This window comes from Zea mays, chromosome 5 (genome assembly GCF_902167145.1).
Source record: "Zea mays cultivar B73 chromosome 5, Zm-B73-REFERENCE-NAM-5.0, whole genome shotgun sequence".
Classification (NCBI taxonomy): Eukaryota; Viridiplantae; Streptophyta; class Magnoliopsida; order Poales; family Poaceae; genus Zea; species Zea mays.
Genome location: NC_050100.1, coordinates 154,114,050 through 154,139,655, shown reverse-complemented (window position 1 = coordinate 154,139,655; position 25,606 = coordinate 154,114,050). Strand labels below are relative to the sequence as shown.

Genomic DNA, 25,606 nt, shown 5'->3' with positions numbered 1-25,606 from the left:
TTGCTGGTCATATTAATTCTGTTCTCACCCTTTTGCTTATGATGTCTTTTGTAGATGGCTCGACTTAGACACACTGCACGAAAGTCAGTCATCCCCTTCTTACCCTCCCGCCTTACTGAGCGTCCGCTTCGCCGTCCCGTGGCCGGACAGTCCAGCCACTTGGAGAGACTACACCACCGCCTGCGTGAGGAGCAGGAGCGTCGACGACAGGAGCAGCAGAGCTCTTCCTTCTCGCTCCACCAGGAGATAGAGTCTGTGAGGAGCTGCTCCCCTGTGCTTCCTCTGGAGCCGCCCCCTGCACCACCACTGGGCGCCCCAGCTTCTGGAGTAGCTGCTGGAGGAGACCCAGACGACGGAGATGGCGACGACAGCTCGAGCCACGACACCGACTTCTCTGCTAACCCTGAGCCGGAAGGATGGGTTGCTCGACCCATCACTCGCGACGCCGCTCGCGGGTGTCACTTCCACGATGCGCTCGACACCCTGCTACGTCGGGCATTTGACCGACATACTTGGTCCGTCGAGTATCGCTGTGTGGTCTACCAGCATAGTCACGGGGTCTACCCGGACCGCTGGGAGGCGACTTGCTTGGTGCGCTGCCCGGAGGACAGTCTCCAGGGTGCGGAGGCCTGTTCAGAGCACTATTCTATCTCTGAGCGGGACTCAGCTGAGGCAGCCATGCAAGATGCTGCACGGCGTGCGCTTTCGCACTACTGCTCGGTTTTCGGTGGGGCAGCTGACGGTCTTGACCTGAGGTATTACCCCCGCCGTCCATCTGGCAGCACAGGAGGCGTGATTGTCTCACCTGTCGGTGAGGGCAATCCTAGGTTGAGCAGCACAGTCAACCTAGCCGCCGTGCTAAACACGGAGCTGGACCATGCATTAGACGAGCTGAGTAGGGCTCGTGCTGAGATCGCCCAGTTGCGGGCTGAGCGCGCGGAACGTCGTCACTTGGATGGTGGTTCCCCCGCTCCCGTTGGGATTCAGCACCCGTACCGCTCACCTCAGCGTGGACACCAGTCTTATGGCAATCCCGCCTGCAAGACCAAGATAACTCTAGAACCATAGATCGCTAGAGTTGGATCTTGTAATTAATACGAAATATATATATACGTAGAAGCTTCAGTCTTAGCGTTAGTCTCAGTCTTAGTTAGTCTTAGTTAGACAGGGTAGTTTGCTATATCCTGTGCATTCATGTTTGTCATGATGAACTATGTTTGGTTTGGATCTTTGTAATGATTGTCACCAGAGTGTGGGTATCCCCTGCATTTTGGTTTACCTATTATGTTAATGGAGTTAGTTATATAGTTGGGAAACCCATTATTCCACTTTCCTCTTTATCTGAGAAGCTGTGTGGTCTGTGTTGGAGATCAGTGAAGATGCTCATCTGTTCAGTGCTGTTGAAGAATTCTATTCTCTTTCCTTATGCTGCAAGATTTGCCGGATCAGTTCTGATGTGTGGTTGCATTCTGCAGATGTCAGAGAACAGGCGCAGAGGAGGAAGGCGTGCTCAACAGGAGCGAGCCGCTCCGCAGGATGAGGTGCCCCAGCAGCAGCACCTGCCGCCCCCGCCCCCGATGTCGATCGAGCAGATGTTTCTGATGCAGACTCAGGCAGTTCAAGCCATCGGTCAGACTTTGGCCGCCATTCAGCAGCAGCAGCAGCAACAGCAGCAAGCACCACCCCAGCCTCAGATGCCTCAGATGCCTAGAGACAAGCGTGCTGAATTCATGAGAGGTCATCCACCAACGTTTGCTCATTCTTCTGACCCTATGGATGCTGAAGATTGGCTGCGCACTGTGGAGCGGGAGTTGCATACCGCTCAGTGCGATGACAGGGAGAAAGTTCTGTATGGCCCCCGTCTGTTGAGAGGAGCAGCCCAGTCATGGTGGGAGTCTTACCTCGCCACCCATGCCCACCCTGACGCCATCACTTGGGAGGAATTCAGGAGTAGCTTTCGTCAGTACCATGTTCCTGCAGGTCTGATGACAGTGAAGAAGGAGGAGTTCCTGGCTCTCAAGCAAGGGCCATTGTCTGTCAGTGAGTACCGGGACAAGTTTCTGCAATTGTCTCGCTATGCTCCTGAAGATGTCAACACCGACGCCAAGCGGCAGTACCGTTTTCTGAGAGGCTTGGTCGACCCTCTGCAGTACCAACTGATGAATCACACCTTCCCGACATTCCAGCACCTGATTGATAGAGCAATCATGACGGAGAGAAAGCGTAAGGAGATGGAAGATCGTAAGCGCAAGATCAGTGGACCCCAGCCTGGAAGCAGCAGCCGTCCTCGTTTCTCAGGCAATCAACCTCAGCAGTTCAGACAGAACCAGCGTCCACCTCAGCAGCATCAGCAGTTCCAAAGGCAGTATCCTCAGAATCAGTACCAGAACCGTCAGAGCAATCAGTCAGGAGGTCAGTTTCAGAAGCAGAATCAGCAAGCACCTCGTCTTCCTGCCCCAGCAAACCAGCAGAACAGTCAGGCAGCACCAGCTCAGGTTGGAAACAGAGCATGTTTCCACTGTGGAGAGCAAGGCCATTGGGTGATGCAATGTCCGAAGAAGGCAGCCCAGCAGCAGTCAGGCCCCAATGCCCCAGCAAAGCAGAATGTGTCTCAGCCTGGAGCAGGCAACCGCCCTCAACAGCGCTATAATCATGGAAGATTGAATCACTTGGAGGCTGAAGCAGTTCAGGAGACCCCCGGCATGATAGTAGGTATGTTCCCAGTCGACTCCCATATTGCAGAAGTGTTATTTGATACTGGAGCAACGCATTCTTTCATTACTGCATCATGGGTAGAAGCACATAATCTTCCAATTACTACCATGTCAACCCCCATCCAAATTGACTCAGCCGGTGGTAGAATTCGAGCCGATAGCATTTGTTTGAATATAAGTGTGGAAATAAGGGGGATAGCGTTTCCCGCCAACCTTATAGTAATGGGTACTCAGGGAATAGATGTCATCCTAGGGATGAATTGGCTAGATAAGTATCAGGCAGTTATCAGTTGTGATAAAAGGACCATCAAGTTGGTGTCCCCACTAGGAGAGGAAGTGGTGACCGAGTTAGTCCCGCCTGAGCCGAAGAAAGGAAGTTGTTATCAGCTAGCTGTTGATAGCAGTGAAGCAGACCCAATCGAGAGTATCAAGGTTGTTTCCGAATTCCCAGACGTGTTTCCAAAGGATTTACCGGGTATGCCACCAGAGCGGAAAGTTGAGTTTGCTATAGAGCTTCTTCCTGGAACCGCCCCTATCTTTAAGAGAGCTTACAGAATATCCGGACTAGAGTTGGTTGAACTTAAGAAGCAGATTGATGAGCTGTCAGAGAAAGGTTACATTCGGCCAAGCACCTCGCCTTGGGCCGCCCCTGTCTTGTTCGTAGAAAAGAAAGATGGCACCAAGAGGATGTGTATCGATTACCGAGCTTTGAATGAGGTCACGATCAAGAACAAGTATCCCTTGCCCAGAATAGAAGATCTGTTCGACCAGTTGAGAGGAGCCAGTGTGTTCTCTAAGATTGATCTGAGGTCAGGTTATCATCAGCTCAGGATCCGCCCTTCGGACATTCCGAAGACGGCATTCATTTCCAAGTATGGTTTGTATGAGTTCACAGTGATGTCTTTTGGTTTGACCAATGCGCCAGCGTTCTTCATGAATCTGATGAACAGTGTATTCATGGATTACCTTGATAAGTTTGTGGTGGTATTCATTGATGATATTCTGATTTACTCTCAAAGTGAAGAAGAGCATGCAGATCATTTGAGGATGGTATTGCAGAGATTGCGAGAGCACCAGTTGTATGCAAAGTTGAGCAAGTGTGAGTTCTGGATCAGTGAAGTCCTGTTTTTGGGTCACATAATCAACAAGGAAGGATTGGCTGTGGATCCGAAGAAAGTGGCAGACATTCTGAACTGGAAAGCGCCAACAGATGCTAGAGGAATCAAGAGTTTCATTGGAATGGCCGGATATTATCGGAGATTCATTGAAGGGTTTTCGAAGATTGCGAAACCAATGACCGCGTTGCTAGGCAACAAGGTTGAGTTCAAGTGGACCCAGAAATGCCAAGAGGCCTTTGAAGCGCTGAAAGAGAAGTTGACTACAGCGCCTGTCCTAGTCTTGCCTGATGTGCACAAGCCCTTTTCGGTGTATTGTGATGCTTGCTACACAGGTTTGGGATGTGTGTTGATGCAAGAGGGAAGAGTTGTGGCTTACTCGTCCCGACAGCTGAAGGTTCATGAGAAGAATTACCCAATCCATGATCTAGAGTTGGCAGCAGTGGTTCACGCACTGAAGTCATGGAGGCACTATCTGTATGGACAGAAATGCGATGTTTACACAGACCACAAGAGTCTGAAGTACATATTCACTCATTCAGAGTTGAACATGAGGCAACGAAGATGGTTAGAGCTGATCAAAGACTATGAGTTGGAGATTCATTACCATCCAGGCAAAGCAAACGTAGTGGCAGATGCTTTGAGCAGAAAGAGTCAAGTCAATCTGATGGTTGCTCGACCGATGCCTTATGAGTTGGCCAAAGAGTTTGACAGGTTGAGTCTCGGATTTCTGAACAATTCGCGAGGAGTCACAGTTGAGTTGGAACCTACCTTGGAGCGCGAAATCAAAGAAGCGCAGAAGAATGATGAAAAGATCAGTGAGATTCGGCGACTGATTCTAGATGGCAAAGGCAAAGATTTTCGAGAAGATGCAGAAAGCGTGATATGGTTCAAAGACCGCTTGTGTGTTCCCAATGTCCAGTCTATTCGGGAGTTGATTCTTAAGGAAGCTCATGAGACAGCCTATTCGATTCACCCTGGCAGTGAGAAGATGTATCAGGATCTGAAGAAGAAATTCTGGTGGTACGGAATGAAGAGGGAAATCGCAGAGCATGTGGCTATGTGCGATAGTTGTCGAAGAGTTAAGGCAGAGCACCAGAGACCTGCTGGATTGTTGCAACCGTTGCAGATCCCTCAGTGGAAATGGGATGAAATCGGTATGGATTTCATAGTCGGATTGCCTCGCACTCGAGCCGGCTACGATTCCATTTGGGTAGTAGTGGACCGCTTGACCAAGTCAGCCCACTTCATACCTGTCAAGACCAACTATAGCAGTGCCGTATTGGCCGAATTGTATATGTCTCGGATCGTTTGTCTTCATGGTGTGCCAAAGAAGATAGTGTCAGACAGAGGAACGCAGTTCACCTCTCATTTCTGGCAGCAGTTGCATGAAGCCTTGGGCACGCATCTGAATTTCAGTTCAGCTTATCACCCGCAGACAGATGGCCAGACCGAAAGGACCAACCAAGTTCTTGAAGACATGTTGAGAGCCTGTGCGTTGCAAGATCAGTCCGGATGGGACAAGCGATTGCCTTATGCAGAGTTTTCCTATAACAACAGTTACCAGGCCAGTTTGAAGATGTCACCATTTCAGGCGCTCTATGGAAGGAGTTGCAGAACTCCGTTGCAATGGGATCAGCCTGGAGAAAAGCAAGTGTTTGGGCCAGACATTTTGCTGGAAGCCGAAGAGAACATCAAGATGGTCCGAGAGAATCTGAAGATAGCGCAATCGAGGCAGCGAAGCTATGCAGACACAAGAAGAAGAGAGCTGAGTTTCGAAGTCGGAGACTTTGTCTATCTGAAAGTGTCACCAATCAGAGGAGTCAGAAGATTTGGAGTGAAAGGCAAGCTAGCACCCCGCTACATTGGTCCGTATCAGATTCTTGCAAGACGAGGAGAAGTGGCCTATCAGCTCAGTTTGCCAGAGAGTTTGTCTGCTGTGCATAATGTCTTTCATGTGTCTCAGTTGAAGAAGTGCTTGCGTGTGCCAGAAGAGCAGTTGCCAGTGGAAGGTCTTGAGGTCCAGGAGGACTTGACCTACGTTGAGAAGCCAGTGCAAATCCTTGAGGTTGCAGACCGAGTCACCCGAAGGAAGACCATCAGAATGTGCAAAGTCAGATGGGATCATCACTCTGAGGAAGAAGCAACCTGGGAGCGTGAAGATGATCTGTTGGCTAAATACCCTGAGCTCTTTGCTAGCCAACCCTGAATCTCGAGGGCGAGATTCTTTTAAGGGGGATAGGTTTGTAACGCCCTGAATTTGGGGGTAGAATTTTTTCTTCTTTTCTCTCACCAAATTCGGGCGTTACTCTCTTTTCTCTTTCCCCGTTTGCTCCTTCTTCCCAATTTCAAACCAGTATAGCGGCAGGTGTCCGTGTTATGTATAAACCAAAACCTAAGTGTCATGGGTGTTGCATCATGCCGAAGCACATTTCTTTGTCTGATGTTGAATGTTCGTCTCGTTCCGTCCCGGATTTCGGTTCGCAATTTAATTCCGTTTAGTGGTCGCGCTCGTCGTGGGTTTTCGATCCGCGAGGTGGCCCGGCCCAACCTAGTCCAGCCCAGCCGGCCCGGCCCGCCTCGGCCTGCGCGCCCCTGGTGCCCAACCCCCCCCCCCCCTGCGCCCCCCATCCTCTCCCTCCCCCTCATTTGGATCTCCCGCGCAACAGCTTCCCTCTCCCTCTTCCACCTCTCTCTCCCCGTGGTGCCCTAGGGTTTGGAGACGGCGATCACCGGATTTTGGACCCCGAGGTGAGCTCCCCTCCCCTTCTCTTCTCTCTCTCCCTCCCCCTCCTCTTCTTCCCCACGCGCGCCCTCCCTCTCCCCTGCTCGCGCGCGCCCCTGCCCGCCCCTGCTCGCCGGCGACGCGGCGCCCCCCGCCCCTGCCCGGCCCCGTGCGGCGGCGCCCGCCCTCCCCCGGCTGCGGCGGCGGCGCCCGACCCTGTCCCCGCCCCTTGTCGGCGGCGCCTCCCGCCCGCCCCCGCCCGGCCCCGCGCGGCCCCCTGCCCGCCCCTCGGCGCGGTGGTGCCCCGCCCCCCCCCCCCCCCGCTCGGCCCTCGACCCGCCCCCCCCCCCCCCCGCTCGGCCCCCGACCCTGCCCCTCCCCGGCGGCGCCCGCCCGCTCGGCCTCCCCGGCGGCGCTCGGCCGCTCGGCCCTCGGCCCTCGGCGCGGCTCCCCTCCCCCTCCCCCCCGGCGGCGATCCCGCCCGCCCCCTGCCCCTCCCCGGCCCCGCCCCGGCTCGCCCTCGGCTCGCCCGCTCGGCCCTGGCCGGTTCAACCGCCCCCCTGGCCGGTTCAACCGCCCTGGCCCCAGCTCGCCCGCTCGTTTCCCCGTCCCGGCCTCGCCCGACCGTATTTTCGCTCGCCCGCGTTCGCGATGATTATTCGTTAATTAGCGTGTTGCGTCGCGCGCTTCGCCGCGCGACGGATTTGTCTAAATTCAGATTCTATCTTGTGTTGCGTCGTGCGCTTCGTCGCGCGACGATCCATTTTGTTTCAGGTTGTTTAAGGTGTAGCGCCGTGTGTGTATTCACGCAATGTTCCACTTTGGACTCAGTTTAGTCGACGTATGCCGTCGTGCGCTTCGTCGCGCGACGCTTAACGTCTCCTCGTAACTAAGGCGAAGTGTCTCGTTGCGTGCTCGGTCGCGCGACGATTCGTTAACTTCTTAATTTGTTTTAGAGAGCTTTGTCGCGCGTCTCGCCGCGCGACCATCCTTTTATTTATCTCCACCTGCTTATAATAATTAGACATGAAACATGACTTTACTTTATGCTAAACATAGTGTCTACCTTAAATTCCTTCCATTAAGCGAGTGGCTAAATTTATAATCATGTAACGTTATCGTTTCTCGACTGTCTTTTCCTCTTTCTCTCTTAACCGTACTCGCGAGCCTGCGTAGAACGTCTGTTTACTTATTGCATTCTATTGTATGGTGTACTGTTCTTTTGTATTAAATATGTGGATGTATGTATGTTTGCGCTCGCATAGAGAACGATCCAGTTGAAGAGCCCGAGGAACCCGCAGGAGAAGCCCCTGAGCAGCAGTCGTTTGGTGGAGGCAAGTGTCCTTTGACCTATCTCTGTCCTATTCATTCTTTAATTCACCTCCCGCTTTACATATTTATGCCTAAGGATTGACTAGCTTTTGTTATCCCTGTCCTTGATTACCTATTTGGGTTGGATTATTACTGTTTAGCTTTATGCTATTGCTCAACTCTAATCAATGAACATGATGAGATTATTTATGATACGCTGTTTTCCCTTCTCTTATGATGATGTTGTACTTGTGACCTTCAAGGGGGCTCGAGCGGTTTCTCGAGTGCCTCTCCGTAAGGACCTGTTCTATGGATGACCGCCCGGGAAAACAGTGCAACCATGAGGGTGGAATGGGATGCCCTTAGCTGAATAATTAGAGGATCCGGGGTGTAGTTCACTTAGCCGTCGTGCCGTCAATGGGGCTCGGTGTATGCGGCTCGCTCTGCCAAGTTTGGGTTCGCCCCTTGGGGAGGAGTGCGGTGCATTTAGGAAACCTAACGGGTGGCTACAGCCCCGGGGAATCTTTGTAAAGGCTACGTAGTGATGCCCTGCTAGGCCACCTAGGTAGTGGTCAATGGGGAGTAGCTCTCTCCGGGCAGAATGGGAATCACGGCTTGTGGGTAAAGTGCACAACCTCTGCAGAGTGTTTGAAAAACTGATATATCAGCCGTGCTCGCGGTTATGAGCGGCCAAGGGAGCTCCAATGATTAGTGATACTTGATCAGAGATATTTTGGTACAGGTGGTTATGAGATTGATGGTTTTGGTTATGACTATGGTGCTGGTAAGTGGTATTCTTTCCGTTTGGAAAGGGTACATTGGGCTAATAACTTGGGTTAATGCTAAAACTTGGCTTTCTACTAGTAAATAATAATCTGACCAACTAAAAGCAACTGCTTGACTTATCCCCACATAAAGCTAGTCCACTACAGCCAAACAGGATACTTGCTGAGTATGTTGATGTGTACTCACCCTTGCTCTACACACCAAAACCCCCCCCCCAGGTTGTCAGCATTGCAACCACTGCTCAGGCGAAGATGAAGTGGAAGGCGACTTCCAGGAGTTCCAAGATTACGACGAGTTTTAGGTGTGGGTTAGCGGCAACCCCCAGTCGGCTGCCTGTGAAGGCCGTGTTATCTACGTTTCTTTTCCGCACTTTGATTTATTGTAAGAACTATATGGACGTCTCAGACGTATGATGTAATCGACTATTTCCCTTATTAATACTATTTTGAGCACTGTGTGATGATGTCCATATTATGTAACTGCTGTGTACGTGAATAACTGATCCTGGCACGTACATGGTTCGCATTCGGTTTGCCTTCTAAAACCGGGTGTGACATGTGGCCTGCGGGCATCTGGCCCGTGCCGGGCCGCTGTTTGGCCATCTATAGGCGTGCAACGGGTTAATTTGAAATAAATGTGAGTGGTTATTTGTAAAAAGATGACGTAGGAGGACCGTTGAAACTGATCCTTTAAGTATAGTAGAGATATGAGCCTTTTCGTGCCTCTATATGGGCCATTTCATGCCTTCCTTAAACGGGCCATGCTCGTGCCCGCTCATGGGCCACGACCTCAGCCCAAACTTAGCTCGATATATCGGGTCGTGCCGGTTCAGCACTAAAATATTTCGGGTCATGTCGTACCTGTGTCGTGCTTCGAGCTGGCCCATCAGACCCGCCCCAAATGTACACCTTAGTTCATGTGAACTCTACTGTGGTGTTGTACCAAGTTCAGTGTCACAGATCTGAGTGCCGAGGTTCGGTCATGACTTATGTCGTCGAACTTTATTTCAAAACCCTATATGGTCAGTTTCCTAGCAGATCTATGCTCATCCATTTCCCATCCTCCTCTCCTATCCTTTCTACCTTCGTTCTCCAATTGATTGATTCAATCTTTAAAGTTTATATTTGGTTCATATAAATTTTAGATAGCAAGATATCGTTTCTGCGATCCTTGATTTGTACGTGACGATTTTGTCTATGTTAGGTGTATTTTGTGACTCTAGTTTTCTTGACATGTATGGTTTAAAACAATTCTTATTTTTGGTGTATATGCAAAGTTGTTTATGTTACGTTTACAAACACGTGTATAGGTTATATTATTAATTTATATTATTAATTAGTTATTATGTTTATATTTAGAATAATTTATTAGCTAGTTAGTTTAGTGCATATGTCTATATCTCTACTACTTATTAAGTTAGCAATAGTAGCCTGCCTTTTTGTGTTCTGCCATTCTGCGGTCTTAGCCGTCCATTCTACCGTTCTACAATCTCAGCCGTCCAATCCCGCACACCAGTTTTCCGCGCGCAAAAAAAATCAAACTGTGGCTACCTAGGGATCAAACCTTGGATCTATTGAGCAGAATGCCTAGCCTTCCACCCTCTAGCCAACATAACTCATGTTGAATAGTGTATAACTGCAACTAAAACGTCTTTTGTGTTTAACCCACCGTCCACTCTGTATGCTCACTGAGTCTAGAAAAACATTTATAGCTTGGCTCCTGATCTTTCTAGAATTTGGGACGCAGTCCAGGAAATAAAGAAAATAGGGAAAAGGAGTTTAGAAATTGATTTTTAGTTTAAAAATAATTGCAGAAACCCATTTAATTCATGGAAATCTATACTACTTATTAAGGCTCTAAGGGTAGCCTGCCTTTTCTCGTTCTGCCTTCCAATGATATCAACCGTCCATCCATGACTCTGTTTCATCGTCCGTCGGATGCAACCCCGCAGCAACCAACGCCGAAACACGCCCACGCCTCGCGCGAGCACCGGCTCCCCCGATCCATCCCTCCTCCCCACGCCCCTCTCTCACCTAACTGCCCCGCTCCGATCCTGTCGACGGCGGCGGCCACCTGTTCGAACTGCGCGCTCCTGCTGCCGCCGCCCCTCGTTGCGGCGGCGACCTTGGCATCGGCCGCGGGGCGCGGTGGCGGCGGGTACACGTTCGGGGTGCCGACGACGCCGAGGTGGAAGCGAAACAGGCCCCACGCCACCGCGGCGGGCTGCGCGGACCCGGTCCTGCGGCGCGGGCGCGCCGAGCGCAGCCGCGGCGACGGGCTCGGGTGCGCGTAGAACAGGCTGCTCGACAGCGAGCGCCGCGGCGGAGGCGCCCCGGCGCCGTGGTCGGAAGAGGCGCTCTTGGACGGCTGGCTCCGGCTCACGCACCCGCTGCTGCTGCCGCTCGAGCTCGAGCTCGCGCTGCGGCTGCCGGACCGTGACACCAGGCCCACGGTGGAGGCCACTGACTCCGACCTCGGCAGCGTGGCGACGCTGGCGCCGTCGGTGGCCGCAGCCGAGGAGGCACGGAGCGGGATGAGCTTGCCCTGGCAGAAGACCTCGTCGGCCACGCACATGTCCGTTCCCGCGCTCTCTCCGGCTGGTACGATGCCGCCGGACGACAGGATGCAGAACTCGAAGTCGTCGGCCGAGTCCGAGGCGCGGCACTCTGCCTCTGCCATGGTCGGATTCTTTTCCTGGTCCAAGGAGAACGAGAGAAGAAATGGTCAGGTTTTCGTTGTGTTCTGTTCTTCCTTTTGGCTTGTTCGGTTTTATATCTATATCTATACTATTATATTAAGGCTATAAGGGTAGCCTGCCTCCATCTGGTTCTGCCTTTAGCGAATCTCGACCGTCCATCTATACCAATCAAATCAGCACCGTCCGTCGTTGCGTCCCATGCCTCCGCCATCTGATCCGCTAAGAACAACCGTCCTCATCCCAAAGCCCGAACCTAACTTCCATCTTTTCCAGCCTCCCGCCCCGTGCGCATCGCCGCCATCCTCATCCGGGATCCGTCACCTCCCTCCGCCGAGGTCACCACCAAGCAAGCAGGTCACCACCAAGCAGGAGAGTGTCGAGTCGTTGCGGCGGTAGAAGGTGACGCCGCGGTACTGCGAGCTACGGGTGCGCGGGCCGTGGTGGCTCTTCTTGGCCGGCGACGCCGTGGCATCCTCGTCCGCGCTGGCCGCGTCACTGTCGCTCCAGATGAGGATGCTGAACTCCAGCACGGCCGGCGTTGAGCTGGACCCCTCCGCCGGCGCGGGCGCGCCGCCCGCCGACGTCGCTCACCGACACCGCTTCCGACGCGTTCAGCACTGACGACCCCGAGTCGCTCGCCTCCATCTCCACCGGCGGCGGCACCTCAGCCATGTTCAGATCCAGCTGCATCTCCTACTCCTGCTCCCCTCCCGTCTCCTCCAAGATTACAACTCGCAAACAGCAGCCAGCCACCGATCCCCAGTCGCAACTGGGCTGCTAGCTACCTGGCGAACTGGTGGTGTACTGGTGTCTACTTCAAGAAGAAGAACCAGAGGAGGAAGAGGTAGAAGCAGGACAGTGCCGAGTCGTTGTTGCGGTACATTTAGGCTCCACGACCGTGAGAGCTGATGCCTCCTCACTCCCGATCCCTGACGACCATCCTGCACGCAACCCTAGAGACGGCAGGGGCGGCACGACCCTATCCACTGTAGTGTCGCTTCACGACTCAAGAACACCGTACCCGAAGTCCCGGACCACCAATCAGTAATCAGATATCCTTTAATTTCTTTCGTTCCTAGCTAGCTAGAAAAGCTAGGGGGTGAAGAGGACGACCAGTTAGATAGCTAAGAGCATCACCAACAGACTGGCTAAACAGCCTGTGCTCGATAAAGAAATGGAAAACCTCCAGATATTAGCTTGCAACAGTCTCGCCTTCAAACTCGCCATTGTATCCGGCTCGTCATCTCCTCCCCATCGCTAGCCATATTTGCCTAGCCCTTGAGACTTGCCATCTGTCGATCATACGCTCTCCTCCCCATGGCTTGCATTGTGTGTAGCTGTTTAAGTCTGACAGGTTTTTGTCCATGCGAATTCAGGGTTGTAGTAGTGGAAAACACATACCATTGCTAATTTTTGGTTACACATATGCATTTGCTGTGTAAAAGCCACTCTGCACTGTTGAAATAGGTGATTAATGCAACTTTTAAGATAGCACATGTAGCTATTCAGTAGAAGGTGTAGTTGTCTACACGTAATTTTCGTAGTAGTATCCTATGTGCTAGGATAATAAATCCAATGTTATTTGTTACGAAGATACAGTCCCTTTCATGACTAAGTACTTTTAGATCTGCTTCCCGCTTGTTGGATAGTTGGGTATATGTTGTTCAGTGGCAGGTGTAGGTTTATGTCCTTGATTGTAGATGGATTAAGTAGCTATCTGTTCACAAAAATAGTACATATAATTTTGTTCCTAGCTGTCAAATGATTGACTGAAATCTTGGTTCTGAAACTTCTTGTGGCCAATAACTCTTATCGATAGGTGGCTATAATATAGTTCATTACTTGGGCTTGATTTGTCAGATCTTTTGAAATGAGATTACATTATTCATGCTGAGTTGAATGAGTTTTCGAAACACAAATGCAGTTGTATTATCAGAGACAGCTTCAAACAGGACCCAAAAGCCGAGTGTGAGAGCGGAGCGTGCAATGCAGAAAAATTCAAACATACACAAAAGTCGAGTCAGTGTTTGATTTACATAGTCTGTTGGTAATGGTAACCATGCTATGTAGAAAACTATCTATTTTAAAAAGTGCTCTCTAAACTTTAGATTTAGCTAGAATTTTATATAAGTTGTTGGAGTTGCTCTAAAGGCGGCGGGTTTTTTACAGGAAAGAATGGGGGTCTTTCGGTGCTCCGCCGGCTGGCCGGCCGGCGGTGGCGGTGCGCAACGGAGCCTAGGACACCAAACGCAGTCACAGGAGGGCCTCCAAACGGGGAAGGGGCCTGGGACACCACCCCGGGGGGGACACCGAACGGCGGCGGCGACTGAGATGACGCACCTGGAGGACCTCCGAACGGTGGCGGCGGCTGGGACATTACCCCAGGCTGTCCGCCAAAGGGCAGTGAGGCGGAAGTTGACGGCGTCGGTGCCCGCACGAACGGTGGTGCGGGCGGGCTGCCAGGGAAGGCAGGACGGGTAGCGGACGGTGGAGGGCCCGGACGCGCGACTAAGGTGGGTGGTGCCTGCTGCAGCGTGAGCCCCCACGGGGCGCCAGGCGGCGGGGTCACGCCGTAGGAGATCTGGAGGTTGGCAAATGCCCCGGGGAGAAACTATTCAAGGAACTTTGCTGGCTGTTGCACCATAATATTTCTTACTTTAAGGACAAAGGTTCTTATTGTTAGAAATATGCCCTAGAGATAATCATAGAGATGAGCATATTTCTTTGTATCCATGATATATATATTGCTTAATTGAATATCCATGGAAGGCACCTTGTATTGATTAGCAATTATGTGAATTGTTTGTGAGATTCTTTACTTATATGGTTATTCTAAATGATGTCCCTAGTCAGAGTCGATGACTAGCACATGTATTAGTTGATGACTACATTTCACAAGTCATGAACATGGAGATGTTAAACTAATAATGTGGGCGCATGTATGACATGAGGCTGGACCGACCCAACGTGAGATATTGTAATATAGTTCTCTTCTTGCAACATGAATACTGTATCCTTAGACCTGAGATTGTCGCATGTTCTCAAGATGTGAATTGACTTACTTAGGGACTATCAAACGCTATCCCGTAACTGGGTAGTTATAAAGGTAGTTTTGGGTTTGTCAGGAAGCATGCTATGAGGCATGGTCAGTCAAGATGGAATTTGTCCCTCTCTTTGTGAGAGAGATATCTCTGGGCCCCTCGAGTGATTGGATCAAGAAATGCATGGCCGTGCTAGGGTTAAGAGTTAACCATTGAAAGGATTCCAATTCACAGTATCGAGAAAGAGAGGTCAGCTTAGAGCCAGACCAAATATCGTGAGACAAAGGGAACAACATGTACTTAATGTCGCAATGGTTCGTCTGATATGATCTTTACGTACACATAGGAGTTGACATGTCTTGCTAGAGGCAGTTGTCAATTATTGGGCCAAGTAAGAGTACTCGGGCTATGTCTATTTGTACGTGAACCTATAGGGTCACACACTTAAGGGGAAGGAAGCCTAATTCGGATTAGATCCGAAATTAGACTGGGCTTTAGGGTTAATGATGGGCCTCGGCGTCAGAAGCCCACCATAACGCCTATATAATGAGGGGCGGGGGCGCGGTTAAGCATAACCTAATTCGCCACCAGCGAACTAACAGCCGCCGCCCACCTCTCGCCCTCGCCAAGCCGCCGTCGCGAACCTAGCAGTTCGGTACGCGGCGCTTCCTCCCTGTACGTGTGGATACCTCGGAGGTGCTGCATCTGGAGCACTTGGACGGACCGTGCGAGGACGTGAAGGACGCCGGCGACTGCACGGCACTGCTCGACGCGTTCGTCTACATCGAGACGTCTTCCGCTGCTCTGCGCGTCTAGTGGTAATTCCATGACCTATAACCGCAGTAGTTCTTGGTATTATGGGGATGAAAATTTTTGTTTTGCGCTAGCGTAGCCTCCCCGTAATCCTACACTTATGAGGTTGTATTCAAGGCCATGGGGAGGGCTATCAATAAGACTGTCATGGTTGTGGAATTGATCAAGATACTCCTGATGGCTCTGGTGCTTGCTAATATTACTTATCACTTGATTCTAATTGTTACTGTTATTACTGTGAAGAGGAGGATTGTTGGCCTCCATCAGAATACCACCACTGGATCTACTGATATTACTGATATGTGGGAGCCATTGGAGGAATGCCTACTTCTGTAAGTGACTTGTTTCTATTCCAGGATAGAACTATAACTTCACATGAACCCGTAATTTTGGAGTTCAAGATTATATCTCTCTGCAGGCTTGAGACAACAAGACATGTCTCTATGATCACTATAACTCTTTCAAAGAAGGAGGTGGACACATCATCTATCGGGTATGCATACTGCACTCTTTTGTCAACTGCATTTAATGACTTTCTTTGCCAGTTTGTCTTAACAAAATTCTATGGTTTCCTATGCCATGAACTCACATCTCGCCGCGTCAAGTAATCTAATAAGAAATTTGTACTCCCTCTGTTTCTTTTATAAGGTATATAGTAAGATTTGAGAAATCTTTAGAAATGTTCTTTGATCATTAATGGCGCTTACAGTATATCATCAATTGCTTCAAAATCAATTTGCATTAAATTACATGTGAAATGTTGTTCTATTGATACAACTTTTATACATGCATGTGTATCATTTGAGTAATTGTTGGTCAAAATCTAAGAAATCTGTCTTGTTTGAATCTTGATATGTCTATATTTCGAGATGGAGGGAGTAGTTCAGGATTCATGCTGGCTTATCAACAGTTGAATTAATTGTTTGGGCAGATATCAATCTCCTTTGCCTGCTGATGAAGTGAAGCCTTTGGTTAAATGTGATAATGATGAAGGTATTGTGCGAGATTCACTTGTGTTATTTATTGTTAACGTTCTAATAATTCTGTATGGCATCATAATTCATTTAATTGATTGTAGATGCACACTCACCTGGTGGCCGTGGAAGGGGTCGTAGTGGTCGAGGCCGTGGGCAGGGCAGAGGTGGACGTGGTGAGGCTGAGTGTTGCAGAGTAAACCATCAATTTGTCACATGTTCAATTATTCCTCACATGTTATGTTTCAGGAAATGGGTTCAATGTGTTTGCTGATGCTGGTTGGGAAGACGATCACGCCCCTGCATATATGGGAAATGGATATGCCCGTGGAAGAGGTCGCAGTTTCAGGGGTCGTGGCAGGAGAGGCGGCTACAATAACCAGACTGAATACAAACAGGACGGAGGTTATTAAGAGGAGGCACTTGTTCATGCTCCAGCTTTAGGTGGGTAACCTCACAGGACACAAATGAAGTGTACAAAATATTTTCAAACAAAAATTACATGTCAACAAAATTAAGCAAGGCCTGAAGATAATCTGAAGAGCTTTGTACAGGCGATTTTCTTCTCACAAGGGAAATGATATGTCAAAGGGTTCATTGATCATTGTCGATCCTGATTCCTGATGCTTTTATTTTTTTCAACAACAGATTTTCACCATTTGTAATGGAACTGAAACCAGCCTCTCATCGAAGTGGAAACCTTTTTTTAGTCGTAAACATTTACATGGTTTATCCAGTGGTATGCTGATGAAAGATGCTAAGTTTTGCTTAATATAATGTATATGAAGGTCCTAGGTACCTCAAATTTTGTCCACATTGAACCAGTACGAATGACATCTTCCTTGAAAGTTATAGAAATGCTTCAAAGTTCAAATGTCATTTAGCATGTTCCATGTGCTGCTATTCCAGCACTCATTTCTTGTGCTGGCAATGCAAACTGGAATTGGAAGGGTTTGCTCCTCATCCAATCGAATTGGGCACCGATGGTCAGTCAGACAGTCACCTACTCTACGTACTCTTTCTTTAGGAATGATAGCCTTCGGTTTTTTCAAAGCAAAAGATAAATATGGACATGTCCTCTACCTATTCTGGGAAGTGCTGCCAGTAGTCCTGAAGAGATTAAAAATGTTTTAGTGTTCTCCGATGGATGTTGAGATAGAGTCTGGAAAAGGGTTCAGGGATGGATGGAGCAAGCTTTGTCAACCGGAGAGAAAGAGTGTTCTTACCAAAGCGATTGCACAAGCAGTTCCGACGTACTATATAAGTCCTCTTTTAAACTCTCACGAGAATTATACAAGATGTTTTTTTGGGCTTGGCACTTGGGATTTTTTCCCGGGCTCAATAAGCGTATCACATGCTAATCGAAAACGAGGCCCGTGATGAGGCATGGGTGGACGAGCGCCAGATACAAAAGCCTACGAGCCAGACTGGTCGGATTTAAAGTATGTCAGGTCAAATTCCCATCCAGTATTTGTGTTTTTTCATAGAGACTAGCACGTCACCCTCTGCTAATGGGGGACGACGTTCTCAACTCAAACACAGGATCATGTTGACACAGAGCACTCATGCTTAATTTTACGTGGAGCGGAGGACTCGTGGAACCATTCTCTAATCGATTGCAACGATTGCAATATGGCTCAGTGCGACAAGAGCCTACCGAGCTTAAAATGCGCACGATTGAGGTCCCCAAGAGCGAGTATAATAAGATGACATAGATAGATAGTAAGGGATGCCATGTTAGAATTATTTATGGAAACATAGAGAGAAGAAAAACAGATTGCTCATGAGCACCCAGTAAAAATGGGCTGCTCACTTACCCTAGATAATTTGTGAAAGAAAGAAGTAGATCAATTATTAAATGCACATATTGTATTATGAAAGTTGTTATATAATTATTTTTTAGTTGACTATCTATACTACTATATTAAGGCTGCAAGGGGGTAGTCTGCCTCCCCTTGTTCTGCCTTCTGTTAATCTGGACCGTCCATCCTATGGCCCCTACCCCGCCTGCGTGCGTCGCCCCCAGATCCCCCTCGGTCGTCTCCCCCTCTGCGCGAGCCACAGCTGACCCCTCATCGCTTGCTCTCGCTATTGCTTCGTGGGTGAGCGAGGGGCTGTCGTGCGCGTAGGTGAGGGCCTGCGGGCACTCGTGCTTGAAGAACTCCGAGTACTTGGAGGCGCGGTAGGTGCGCGGGCTGTTGTACATGTTGCGGCATCATAGCTCGTCGATGCGGAAGGCCTCACAGCCGCTCTTGCACGCAAGGATGCTACCGGCCGGGGAGCGTAACTGCAGCTCGCCGGGGCAGGTCTCGATGAGGTTCTTGCGGCAGGCGAGGACGGGGCAGTTGCCGCGGCCCTCGTGCGGAGTCACGGACAGGCCCACGTTGAAGTCATCCACCACGCTCACGCCATACGAGGTATGGTCGTTGCCGTGGTGGAGGTTCACCCACGCCAGCGTCGCGGGCACCGCGCCGCCGAGCACGCCGCACTGGAGCCGCCCGCTGCAATCGCCCGTGGCGCAGTGGAGCTGCACGCCGGCTCCCGTGCAGCCCGTGCGCGCCCAGATGCTGCCAGACCAGGGGTGGGCCGACGCCGGGAAGGACTTGTGGGAGAGCAGTGGGAGGAAGAACAACTGCTGGTGCTTGCTGGTCGATTATCACCACTCCAATAGATACCATCAAGACTCGGCTTCAGGTAAATTTAATTGTTCTTCTGAAGGTGTGATTATGTATCTTTGCAGAAATAGTTTATGTGGTATTCGTCAATCGTCATGTTTTCTTTTTGCTAGCACCTTATTTCTGGTATAAGGAATCTAGCGTCCCATATTTTTGCTACTAGCTTATTTATTAGACAAGATTTTTGGACTAGGACGATGAATCATTGTGAGTGTTAGAAGATCACAGGGGATTTCTTAGGTAGTTCTTCCTGAAATTTAGAAGTTGACATGCCTAGGCTATACTTTCTGACTTGTGAAATATCGGTAGCTTTAATATACATGATTTCAACTGGGCTCAAAGCTCCTCAATATACGATGGAGAAGGACAACATGTCCACTATGCTAGGTAGCTTGTGAAATCATGTTTTAGCACTTAACCTGGGTGACACAGGTTTGGTCTCAAGCTTATTGTTCCTCTATGTCAGGTGCCTCAGTTTCACAACCACACCTATTATTCAATTTCAATATGACATTTCAAGGCTGGCACCGCAACATTTTAGTTTTGGCATGTGCAAGCGAATGATGTCTACAATACTGTGGTGGTCAATACTGTGATGATCATGTTATACCTTAGGTATGCAGGTTACCTTTGAGTTGGCTGTTTATCATATCACCTTTGTTACATAGGCTATGTACCCGAACTTAAAGTTAGTACAACTAAGTAGCTAACTACGGTCATAGAAGGAACTATTATCATGCATGGTAATTGTGAGAATTCCATCATAGGGTGTTTTATTATTTTCATGTGATTTCAGGTTATGGACAACTATGGTAAGGGTAGGCCTTCAGTCATGAAAATTACCAGGTTGTTGCTTGATGAAGATGGCTGGAGGGGCTTTTATAGAGGTTTTGGACCAAGTTTTCTTAACATGTTTGTTTCTCGCCTAAAAATAATAATAAGATGGGAGTCTGATATAAAACTAGGATGTGAAAAATTGAGATCTATAATAATGTATGCTATTCGTTTTTTTGTGCAGTCGTTGTACATTAACATTTTATCGAATTTGTGTGTAATTGCAACACGCAGTCATTGTACTATATTTTTAGGTATGTAACTAACAAAAGTATAGAATAACAATAATTGTTTTGCACATCAATGTATTTTATCATAGTGCTTCTACATCTCATTGCATCTTACAAGTACATGTTGACTCCGTAGCAACGCACGGGCATACACCTAGTTAACTATTTAGAATAGTTTTGGAAGGCAACTATATTGGATTTATTTTCATAGTACTTTCTCTTTCGAAAGATGGATGACATGTGACCTATGAATAAGTGGAGAAAATTGGGTCATCCCAAAGCTTTATATTTGAACGTGTCTTGCAAAAATGCACAATTGCACATGTACATATCCTGAACTAAGTTGAAGTGTGATTGTGGTATGCTAGAGGCATTTAGATACCGCTGCATGAGACAAGTGTTAATTCCAGAGTTCCATGCATGCACATGACAACGTTGACAATTATACAAATTACTTTCTTCATATACCTTGCTTACATCGACATTTCATTGAAATTCACCACATGTTGATATCATATACATATTGTTTTTAGTTGTTAAACCCATTTACATAAACATCCCTTTAGCAATCTAACAATATAATCTACATCATTGCCATCATTCTTGACAGACCTTGATATCTGGTCGTAATTCTTTTTTTAACTTATTTTTTCCTAAACATTTAATTTAGTTGAAATATCTTTTTAATATAAGTATCCAAAACTCTAGAAGGTTATATCCTTTAAATTATACATGGCACCATTTTAGGTTCGTTTTGCACTCCCATTATCAATGAGCACGTCCGGGCGGCACTACTGGAAAACGACGTTTAAAGAAAGTCAGTTATATTAAGTACGTCGGGGCTGAAGTACTTAAATCAACTAAGAACATTTGGTGTGTCCTTCTATAGATGTTTTCTCATGTTTGGTGTGTTGTTCTTAGGATGTTTATTATTCTTGTTCCTATGGTTCCTACTGTTGAAGGAGAGTTGATCGAGGTTGAAACAAAAAAGAAGGATCAAAGGTCTAAATAGATTTATGAGGCAAGTCAAATTTGATTAATGGATGTCTCAGAAGACAGGCTTTCTCTGACAAGAAAGATGAGAGGAACCGTGGAGTTGGACCAATACGTTGGAATAGATAGCTCTGTTTGTTACAAGCAAAGAAGAAATGATATAGCTTTAGTTTTACACCAGCTACGCCCTTCCCCATTGCAACGTTGATGGTTTTCGTTTTATTTTTGGATCCATGCAAGCCATTTCCTGTTGATAGGAAGGCAGAGTAACAAGTTCATTTCGAGTACCATACCTCCTTTCCGGTTCACAGGCAGATCGAGGGTCACACCTTACACTTCCGTCACCTGCCTGCTCTTCTCGGTTTAATTGAATAAGACCGGCCCGAGTAGGACCAAGGATGCATCGTCTTGATCATACCACAAATACATTTATTTCATTTTGAGTTAGAGAAATTAGACCATTAGTTGCATGACGAGTCATAAATGAGAATCGCATGTTAGGGTTTACTGGAACTTGTTATATCATCTCTTTGATACCTGGTTTGGATGGCTAGGATTTATACTTAGCCATGCTATCTTGTGATGGATTTAATGTTAACCTTGATTAATTGACAATGCAACATGTGGATTGGTAATATTTTTTAGCAATATGGTGAATAGGAATCACGTAGGAAGGTTGGTCATGGTGGTGGTGTATTGTTGGTCTTTTTACATGTTTTATGGTAGATTATTTGAACAAGAGGAATGGTTTTGTGCTCCTACATACCTGAATTGTAAGTATCATTCTTGGAGCATGTAACTCGACATAACAACACAACTATCAGGGCTATATTGCTTTGGCCTTGGCCAAGTAATTAGTTTCCTTAGAGTTATAGTTTACATCAGGTTAATTTTAGTGGCACAAGAGGCGGCTTCTATAGTGGAGTTGAAAGACACTCACTATTAGCGATGAAACCTTAGTGGAGGTGTAAAACAATATGCTTGGAGCTATTTTGTGAAGACCTTGTATTAAACCCTACCTATCTACATTGGAAATGGGTCAAGAGACTGATCACCTTGAGAAATTAGGCATCACGACTCGTGATGAAAGCTTGCAACCACTACATGGTATAAAACTAATATATCAACTATGCCCATGGTCAAGAACGACCTGGACTCGAGATTAGTGGATCTTCTAAGGATAGATGGTTCAGTTAGGAAGCTTGGGTGGAATCAAAGTGTTGGTTGGGTCAGATGGAAATTGAGTACTAGTCCAGTGGTTCTACGAGGAGCTGATTTAACCTAGTAATTAGTTGCTAAGGAGTTATATTAGGATGTATCTCTTAAGTGCTTGTGTCAAGCCTCACAAGCCTATCCTTGTGTAAGCCTCAGGTCATACTTTCCTAGACTTGAGGAATACATTTTAATGTACTCACCCTTATCTTTGTTCCCCTACTACCCACCCATCTATTTGGACTAGAAGATGGAGTTTTCTAGACATGGTGTTGCGTAAAGATGGTATTGATGCTAGGCTAGTGCACACCCGATTTACTGCTTATGGGAATGGAGGTCTTGCTTTGCTGTAACTTTGATGTATTTTATGTTTTACACTCTGGTCATTTTGTAATAAGTTAAGCTTTTGTAATAAACATTGCATTGTATCATTATATTATTGTTACATATTCAAATGAACAAATCCTGACATACATGTGATGTACATCTATTTTTGTTTTGAAAACTGGGTGTGACACTAACTCATATAGAAAATTAAGCTTAGTACCTTCAAACAAATTTAAATACAAGCTACTAGTAGTTACAATGTACACCCACCACACCAATCTCGTTGTTCCCAGCTTTGTTCGTGCAGCTCTTCAGCAGGTCAAGTTTGATGCACTCCAGCACAACTGAATATGGACACTTGTTGCTCGACCACTATGTGTGCGTATTATCACAGGCAACTGAGTGTTCAAACATATGTTGCAATCAGATGGGTCCCTTGAGTGATATAAGGGCCATTTTGGAAACCAAAATCCCCTAGGGATCCCTGCATTTTTCCTAGGGTGAGCAATCCAAGGAATATTATTTGCATAAGATATTTAGTTATTTATGGGAGGTTTGGTCTCCATGGGTTTATCTCCCCTTTATTCCAAACCAGCCCTAAGGCACGCTGGGTGTGGTTAGCGGCCCGGTGTCGACTTTGGCGAAACATTCACGCCTGTCGTCAAGCCGGTGACAATCCGCACAGTGCTCACCATCGCCGCCACCAAGCACTGGCCCGTGCATCAGCCTGATGTCTCCAACATCTTTCTTCACGGCACCCTCACAGGAAAAGTATACTGTGAGCAACCAAGCGGCTTCATTGATTCTCAACAACACAACATGGAGTGTTTTTTGTCGTGATCCCTCCATTGCCTTCATCAAGCTCCCCATGCAAGGTTTATGCAATTCGTCGTGTTCATCACCTCGGTAGGTTTTGTGCAAACTTGTTTAGACTCATTGCTTTTCGTTCATCATTCTAGCCACAACACACATCCTATCTGCTGCTCTACGTCGACGATACGGTGCTTACGACGTCATCCTCAACGTCTAGATCATCGACAAGGTGAAGGTTGAGTTTGCTGTCAAGGACCTAGGCCCTCTTCTATACTTCCTCGGCATCGATGTTCATCGCACCACACAAGGCTTGTACCTATCGCAAGAACACTAAGTCGATGATGTCCTTCACTGTGGCGGCATGGGTAACTGCAAGCCATCATCGACACCCTCCGCGCCGCTCTCAAATCCCCTTCGGTCGATGGCAAAATCATCAATGATCCAGACAGGTCTTATTCGATTACGCCAATCCAGAAGGAGATTTAATCCCCTCCAATTAACTTCTAGATTAACATAACCGAACAAGCCCTAAAGAAGCTTGGCCAGCGCCCTTCAATACCTCACATACAGTCACACGCCCCGACATCGCGTATCACTGTGGGCATCCGGGTTAACCCGAAAATTTGGGTCGGGCTTTTATAATTTCGGATATCCAAAACCATTATCCGAATATATGGTTCATATACTATATACCCGATATTTCGGGTACCCGAATTTTTCGGGTTTGGGTTCGGGTAGCCCGTTCTACCCAATTTATCAGACTTCCTCGGACGCTTAGACTTCCTCAGACGTTCACTGCAGTTAACAGTTTGTAGTAGCACCACTGCACGCTCCAACCTGCAAGCCGCAAGGCAGCAACAAACCAGCAACTAGCAAGCTGCAACCCACTTACCCACACGACTAAAGGGGATGTTGGCGTCTTGGCGAATGGAGGATGCAGTGATGCACCATAGTGAGTGGTGGCGGCGTGGATGATGACAGGGAGAATCGAGGAGGCACTAGTTCTACGGTGCTTGGGTGATGGTGTTGTGGCGACGTACGCCTACTCGCACTTCTTGGAGCCCCGAGGAGACGCCCACTGCACCAGACACCGTGGGCGGTGGCGGCTGTCAGACGCTGGGAGCCGACCGCCGCCGCGACGACTAGGGTTCAGTTCTTGGCATTTGGCATTGGGCGCGACAACTAGGGTCTGATGTGGCCTCTGGCCTATGGGGCAGGGGTTGTGGGCGGCTGGGAGCAGGGAACCTGTGTGGCTGTCAGCTAGCGCCTGCTTTGCTGTGCTCTCGGCCAATGGGCTTTTGGGCCATGGGCGACTCCGTGACTAGTTGCGGCCTGGCACGCTAGTGGTATTTCGGGCTTAATGAGTATTTTGGGTACCGCAGGGTGTTGCCCGATTAGACCCATATTAAAATCGGGTATTTAGTTTCATTACCCGTTGGCACCATTCGGACATCGGGCTTTGGGCTAAACGGGTACAGGCTCAAGTAATTCGGGTTTTAGGCTTCAGGCTCAGATTTTATGCCTAGATCTAATCGTGTATGTCGTCCAACAAGTCTGCCTACACATGCACCTGCAGAAAGACGTCCATGCAGCTATGCACAAACATTTTCTTCGGTACGTATACATCAAGGGACACAGCACCACGGATATCCTACTCCGTGCCATGGGCGACACACCGACGACCATGACAGCCTACTCGAACACCGAATTGGGGGTTGGCTGCCGGACACAACTACTAGGCGCTCCACGCCTCCACATCAGGATTCTGCGTGCGTTTTCCTGGGTGACTCGATCGTGTCATGGTCCTTCAAACAATAAACAAACGGTGTCGCGATCAAGCGCCGACCTGAATACAGGGGCGTCACGAATGCAGTAGCCTAATGCACCTGGTTGCTGCGTCATCTCCTCGGTGAGCTGCTCTTGCCCGTGACCAAGGCCACAATTGTCTTCGGAGGACACAATCCACGTGATTGGTTGCCGTGCAGTAGCAGCCTGGTCCAACTTAGCCAGCACTTGAGGATTCAGGCTCATTTGGTCAGGCTAGGATCATGCAATAGACTTTTGTTTGGTTATTTGTGTTAGTGTATTCAGGCTATACAATTCTTGTTTGGTTGTCAGCATCAGATTAAAGATCCGATACAATAAATAAATAAATATCTAAAATTTATATAGCAAGTGTAATCTAGTTTTGTTCGTAAAAATGCTAAGAACATAGATTTGAAATTGGCTTAGCGATTGAATATTTCAAGTGAGATCTATGATAAAAAAAACAAAATAAAAGATGATCTAGAAATGCGTGCCCAAGCTTCAGGTACATGCACACAGCCTGCATCCCTAGATACGCT

General features: G+C 48.2%; 2 protein-coding genes and 2 pseudogenes across 2 annotated transcripts; 2 read left to right on the top strand and 2 right to left on the bottom strand.

Annotated features, from left to right (window-relative positions):
- Positions 1 to 10,574: 10,574 nt before the first annotated feature.
- On the bottom strand, positions 10,575 to 11,330 carry LOC103628571 (probable membrane-associated kinase regulator 1). Its single transcript, XM_008648746.2, has one exon. It carries the CDS (start codon positions 11,328 to 11,330, stop codon positions 10,575 to 10,577), a length of 756 nt encoding a protein of 251 aa, XP_008646968.1.
- A 526-nt stretch (positions 11,331 to 11,856) lies between these two features.
- Positions 11,857 to 12,277, top strand: LOC103627058 (uncharacterized; annotated as a pseudogene).
- Positions 12,278 to 13,680: 1,403 nt separating this feature from the next.
- LOC103628570 (probable U6 snRNA-associated Sm-like protein LSm4) lies at positions 13,681 to 16,913 on the top strand. The gene is given in 8 exon segments (XM_020538132.1): positions 13,681 to 13,776; positions 15,309 to 15,389; positions 15,447 to 15,535; positions 15,622 to 15,696; positions 16,135 to 16,196; positions 16,282 to 16,353; positions 16,427 to 16,621; positions 16,826 to 16,913. Coding segments are annotated over 8 exon segments (687 nt in total). The 3' UTR covers positions 16,843 to 16,913.
- An 808-nt stretch (positions 16,914 to 17,721) lies between these two features.
- On the bottom strand, positions 17,722 to 25,292 carry LOC103628569 (osmotin-like protein; annotated as a pseudogene).
- Positions 25,293 to 25,606: the final 314 nt, after the last annotated feature.